Consider the following 6,698-nt stretch of genomic DNA (forward strand, 5'->3'; position numbering starts at 1 on the left):
TAATTTGGTTGCTAATGACCAAATTTCTTGTAGTGAGGTAGGTCACTATCAAAAAAATGGTAGGATGTAGCCGATCCACCCTCTGAGAGCAAACTAAAACGATTTATTACCGAAAGAAATAGTAGTTCAAAACACTTGGGGTGAGTATTTAATAGAAACAATGTGTAAATAAATTAAGATATTTTAACAAGAGATGGTCATTTTCACTTTATATATATAATTATATATATATTGAAATTTTATTAACTTTATAATGTTTCATCGTTTTACAAATCATACTCTTAAAATTTTGAAACACTTAATATTAATTGGGTATTCAAATTTAAAAAGTTTACAATGTCATATTCCGTTTAGAATTTTTGGTTAATTCCTACGGGTCGACGTAAAAATTTCCGAAATAAGCCATTTTTTAGTGGGAAAAACCATATGCTTCAGCTGACCCACGGCCAAGCAGAATTGGTCGTGGGTCTCTGTCATTTTTTTGTCTTAAAAAAAAAGTTTGGCTAGCAATAGCATGCCCATAACTTGATTATCGATATCTTGCTCCACCTACGAGTGGCACACCATGACTTCATCCAGATCAACAACTTGCCTGATCGAGTGATGGAGAGGTGATCTTACTGAATGTGCCGGATAAGATCAATCAAACTTAAGTGGAATTAGACTATTATTATCTCTCCTCGTTTCACTCTCAATATTTGTTTGGTGAACATAGATATATAAGACTTGTCAAAAAGTTTCATAGTTTAATAATTAAAAATTTTCTATCAACGCAAACAAAATTGTTTACGTGGCAACTGCTACATTATCAACTTAAAAATTTTAATTATTAAGTTGTTAATGTTAACTCTTACGGGTGTTTCTAAAAAAAAGTTATAGTAAAAACTGTAATACCTGATCATTTTTCATTCAAATTCTCAAAGGAACATATAACAATACCGGATACAACTAATTCCTAATAATGAGAATCATAATGATAACGGGCAGAGATAGAGTTAAGGAGGGACAAGGAGCGGCCCACGGCCATGGCCCACTCCTTAAACAATGGTTTAGTGATCTTAAACAATTACACACGCTTAGAATAAATTACACGCACTTTAGGCATATTCATTTAGTTTTCAGAGACTTTAAAGAAAGAAGAACCTTTCAAAATCTATCCCAAAGTCTGGTTTTTCAAGGTAATCCAGTTTCTTTCCCTAGTGAAAAAGATCTTAATTTCAACCCTTTTTGTGGTTAAGCATGCATGCCAATGAGCACAGCTTCCGTGTGTGAGGCATCAAGTGAACTCCCATCATCAGGGACTTGGAGGAAACATAACCACAAACTGCTTGATTCCTGGACCCTCCAGATATATATAACATTGCTTGACGTCATAGAAATTCATTTTTTATATGCTAGGAAAGAAAGATAGGTTAGCCATTGATATCATGTGTCTTCATCAATGAGCAGTGTTTTGTCAATGATACAGCAACACTTGTACCGATCTTATTGGAATCTGATGATAAGGACACCCGTCCAATTATATATTAATTCATAAAAAATAAGTGCAACTTGAAGTTATCTCTTGGATTAGTCATAGAATCCTATTTTTAAAAAAATAGAGATGAACATTTACCATGTGGCAGAGGACATAGACATGGCCATAGCCGCCTAGCCTCTTACTTCACGAATAGTCACTCTGACCTCACCAAGAATATATATCCCCTGGCATACATACATACATCCATGGCAGCATTTGCTTATAAATTATTCTATATTGCCACAATGCTTTCATCGTCATCATATTGGAACTTCGTGTGTTGGTACTACAAGTGGATCCTTTATTTCTATGTTTTTTGCTTTGCGCCTTTTCAATCGTGGAGGTTCGGATCAATGGTGGGAACATGTCACACTTCAGATCAACTTTTTTGTTTCAGAATTTATTTTCTATCTTTTGCTGGATCTCACTATCATCCAGAGGGATTTCAATTCATTTCTTTATAATTTTTTTTTTTTCAACAAAAAAAAACTATATATTACACTTTTATCATACAACCAACCAATACCTGCCTCCTCTCTCTATAAGCTGCCTCATTCGTTGAAAAGTATGTGCCATTTTCGACGTCAAATATTAAATGGGATGTTAGGAATGCAACATTCAGCTGCCGAAGACCATTACGTAGGACAGTGATACATAGAAATAGGCCATTACATGTACGCAACAATTAATAAGTGGCGGTGACTCGCAGACAACGGTCAAAGCTCCTCCACCGTAATTCTTATTAATTATGTCATCGTCACTTCATTGCCTGCACCTAGACCCTAATCCAATTACCCCTGCTTTCTGCTTCCAACTTCTACTTTAGACCACTTTATAGACCATCACAGAAAAAATTACACAAAAAAAAAAAGGAAATGAAGAGAAGAAAAGTCCTCCGCCGACAGTGGTTATATATATGGTCACTCCTTTTTTTTTTTATTAATATTTCTTTTACAAGTAAAGTTCTATATTTATTTGTGTTTTTGAAAATAAGGTGTACTATGTAAAAAAACACTTCTCAAAGCAATTTTTCCTTTTACATCACATCGAATTACTTTTTTAATAAAGAATACGAAACACACTCTAAAACATAAAAAAAGCCTTTATTCTAATCTTTGACGAATCCAACGACGTGTGCACCAGGGCACTGCACATTAAATGTATTTATGTTGTTAAGTCTACTTTAACTTAACCATTGATACAACATTTCGAACAGTAGGATTGGCAATGTGCCACCGGCAAAACAAAGAAAACTCAAATGGAGAGAATAAGGCAAAGAGAATGTGCTTACTTAGAACATTTCCAGTAATTTTTTCATCATTTTTTTTTTTACATTTAAGAATTTAAATTATTTTTTGCTTCTCTATATCAAAATACACTATAATAACTTCCCTTAATCATTCCCTATATCATTAAAATATTTATTTTTTTAATTATATTTATATATATGAGAGGAGAGAGAATTGTATGAGGAAAGAGGAGAAAGGAGAGAGTAAATAAGAGAGAGAAACCTTTTTTTATTTTATTTTAATAATCGTAAGGATTGCAATAATAGAACCTTATACTTTGGGTTTCACTGTAGCGATCATCATGATTGAGGCTCATTTAAGAAGTCTTATGTGGGACATTTTTTACGATATTTTGAACATATTCTCTACACATAGGAAACAGACTCCTTTATAGGGAGTCTACTGGGAATTGAATGCTCTAAGAATGTACGTGTGTGCCCCTTTTAATGGGAGAGACTCCTTGCCAATAGGTGCAGAACTAAAATATTAAGTTTGGGGTGGGCAAAACTATAAAAATAATTCTTGGGGGGTAAAAGAAAAAATTGTTCTAAGGGTATATCTTTAAAAAAAAAAAAAAAAAAAAAAAAAAAAAAATACGGGGGGGGAAAGTTTTAAAATTTTTGGGGGGTCACACCTCCGAAAGACACACCAAATTCCCCCTTGCTTGTCAACATGGTAACATCGATGCCAACAATACATAGTTTTCCTTGTGCTTTTATTTGTTGATTGCATTAAGAGTGGTTGATTTGTTTTCTTTTGTGATTTGATAGCTTGATGATTTTTCATGTAGAGGCTGCTGTAGTGATTATTTATATTCAATCTAGTAGCCCCGCAATTCCCATAGCCCGACCAGTCCAACTTGTTGGGCGTTGAAAATCTTGAGTTTATAGACAATTGAGTTTCTATATTAGGCTTATAATTAAGCTTATTCTAGGAGTGATTACTTTGTTTTCTTTGTAAAGGAGATTGTCACATGGCCAGCTACAATTGTCTATTGTCTTGTCTTTATAAAAGGCCAATGAAAATGGGCCTACGATGTTTACTTATATCCACTCCACCTACCAAATATTTAGGACTTGAAGTCTATTGAAAGATCTGGCCTGTTGTGGTATTATTGCCCAACCCCAACATTTTTTTTTTTTTTTTTTTTTTTTTTAGGGTTAAATTCATTTTATCCCCTTAAGTTTCCGGAGTTTTTCAATTCGAACCTCAATATTCAAAAATTGGCAATATGCTCCCTAATGTTTCAAAAAATTTTAATTCAGACCCTCCGTTGTTAATTTCCGTCTAATTGGATGAAAAATCATCCCACATGTGTCTCACGTGAGATTTTGATGCCCTCTATTCCAATTTTGCCATCATTAAAACTTCTGAAATTACGTAATTATCATCAATTTCATAGGTTTTAATGAGGGTAATTACGTAATTTCATAAGTTTTAATGAGGGCATCAAAATCCCACGTGAGACGCACGTATGATAATTTCTGTCCAATTAGAAGAAAATTAGTAACAGATGGTTTGAATTGAAAAATTTTAAAACACTAAGGAACACATTGCCAATGTTTAAATATTAGGGTTCGAATTAAAAAACTCTTGAAACTTCGGGGTTAAAGTAAATTTTCTCATTTTTTTTTTTAAATGCAAATAAGGAAAGAGATACAAAGATTAAAACACTTAAAAACCGTTGACTTCCCAACAACAAACTAAAAACAAAATTATAATGCAGGGCCAGAAGAAACAACCAACCAGTAGGAAATAATTAGAAAATAGAAAATAAAGAAAATAAAAGGACCCACGGCCACCTTGGTTGTACATTTACAAGTGGAAGAACCGATCATGTCGTTTAGGGTAGAAAAAACAGGTTTACAAGAGTGGGCTATCTTCCTCCTTAGGCTCTGTGATTAATGGAAGTCTGAGATCATGTGGACTACAAGCGTCAGGCCAGTTTATTTTTCTCTTTTTGAGACATACGGCCCAAGCCTGTTACCCAATCCTATTTTTTAATTTAGGCCTCTTAATTAGGAATTTTAGGTAAACTGCCCTCGTCTGAGCCATCAAATTCGAAGAATAGGACTCTCCTCATTTCATTGAATCCATTTTATAGATGCAGCCCAAATGAACTATTAAAAACTTATCCATAGGCCCATTTGCACATTTTTCTGTGAAATAAGTTTGTGTTTTGAGATTTTGCATTGGCATGCAATATATCCTTGTTCCAAAAGTTAGTTTCCTTGTGTGTGTTAGTATGTATGACTTATGAGAGAGATCTGAAGAGCCCATTTAAATTTTTTTTTTTTTTTTTTAGAAAAAAAGAGCAACAGCTTGTAGATCAAATGAGGATTTGATAACATGTACGTAGAAATGATGACATTGAAGGGGGTGCCCTAGTGATGAAGGACCTTATCTGGATTGCACTATAAGCCACAACGTACAATACCAGCAGCTTCTCCATCACTATCTTCATCTCAACTCAATTAAAAATTGTCTCTTCCATGCTCTTCATCACATGGCCGCCACTTGCCTGCTTCCTCAAATCTCAATTCTCTTTCGTCAAGCAAAAGCCATCTCCCCACCACATCATGTCGTAGAATATCATCTGCGTGGCCTATATAGAGGTAGCTGATGCACCGTACCCTTGGTTGTAAGCCATTTTAAGCTTAATTTGAAGAGACTTTAATTTAGTTTGCTTTTTTATCAGTAGACAAAGGATAAGCAAGCTGATCGATAATGTCTTAACAGAAAAACTATGAACTGATCATTTAATTAGGTTCGCATAAAGATAGCGGCGATCACCACCCCAAAAAGTCAATCTCACGTTAAGAAAATTAATTGTTCACGTGGCGTGGTTAAATTATAAAGATATTGCTCTGAATCACCAGCAATTTGCTACCTCGATTGGTTATAATTTGAAAAGTAAATGTGAGAGTGTTTTTTTCAGGTTTACTTGCTCAAACAAGGAGCAAGCAACCAAATAATAAAATCAATAGAAATCTTTATGAAATTCGACTTTATAAAATGATTCTAAGTAACTTGTAATAGGAAACGTAATCCTAAGTAGATGGGATTAGTTCTTCATATCTACAAATCATCTCAAACTACCAATCCACATCAGCTAGTACTTTTCCTTAGGAGTTTAAAGTGGACCTCCTCAAGAAAAGGTAGAAGACAAATGGAGAGGGTGAGTGTGCATATTGATATAGTGCGCTTTCCAAATTACGCCGCTATCCCATCATCTCTTTTGCAGCTTTATGTAGTGTATTAGGTTTGTTCTGGTGGGGACTGCTTCTTAGCTGTCAATGGCCATTGGAAGTGTAATGTAAAATATTATAAAAGGGCGGGTCGATTGATGAGGATTTGCATTCTCAAGGTGATCAGCCAAAAAACATGGGTATTAGGAGAGTGATTGGGGCTCTTTTGCTTCTTTCAGTTGTATTGAGCCCATGTTTGGTTGCTGGGCTGACTGGTCATAGGGCGACAGCCGGGTCGAACACTACTGCCTCCAATATTCCCAACATGTCATTTGGAAACCGTAATGTAGGTGGAGACGTGCAAGCAAGAAATACGACTTCATCATCCGATAAAGTGTTGGTACAAAGTGATACTACTGGTGGAGATAGTGGTGGAAGAGGAGGAGGATCGGGAGGTGGTGGCGGAGGAGGCGGAGGAGGCGGAGGCAGTAATGGTGGTAGTGGTAGAGGTGGAGGAAGTGGTCGGGGTGGTGGAGGTGGCAATGGGCGACAAGGAAAAGATAAAAAAAGACACAAAAAAGGAAGAGGAGGTGGTGGCGGCGGTGGTGGTGGAGGAGGTGGTGGCGGAAATGGTAAAGGCTATGGAAGGGGTGGAGGAAGTGGTGGTGGGGGTGGTGGAGGAGGTGGTGGGAATGGAGGAGG

General features: G+C 35.8%; 1 protein-coding gene across 1 annotated transcript in view; it reads left to right on the forward strand.

Annotated features, from left to right (window-relative positions):
- Positions 1-6,192: 6,192 nt before the first annotated feature.
- The window catches only part of LOC132173116 (uncharacterized), a 1,697-nt gene continuing 1,191 nt past the window's right edge, over positions 6,193-6,698 (forward strand). Inside the window, exon 1 of the mRNA XM_059584697.1 lies at positions 6,193-6,532. Coding sequence (XP_059440680.1) covers positions 6,193-6,532 — 340 coding nt within the window. The remainder of the gene's footprint in view (positions 6,533-6,698) is intronic.

Source organism: Corylus avellana, chromosome ca2 (genome assembly GCF_901000735.1).
Source record: "Corylus avellana chromosome ca2, CavTom2PMs-1.0".
NCBI lineage: Eukaryota > Viridiplantae > Streptophyta > Magnoliopsida > Fagales > Betulaceae > Corylus > Corylus avellana.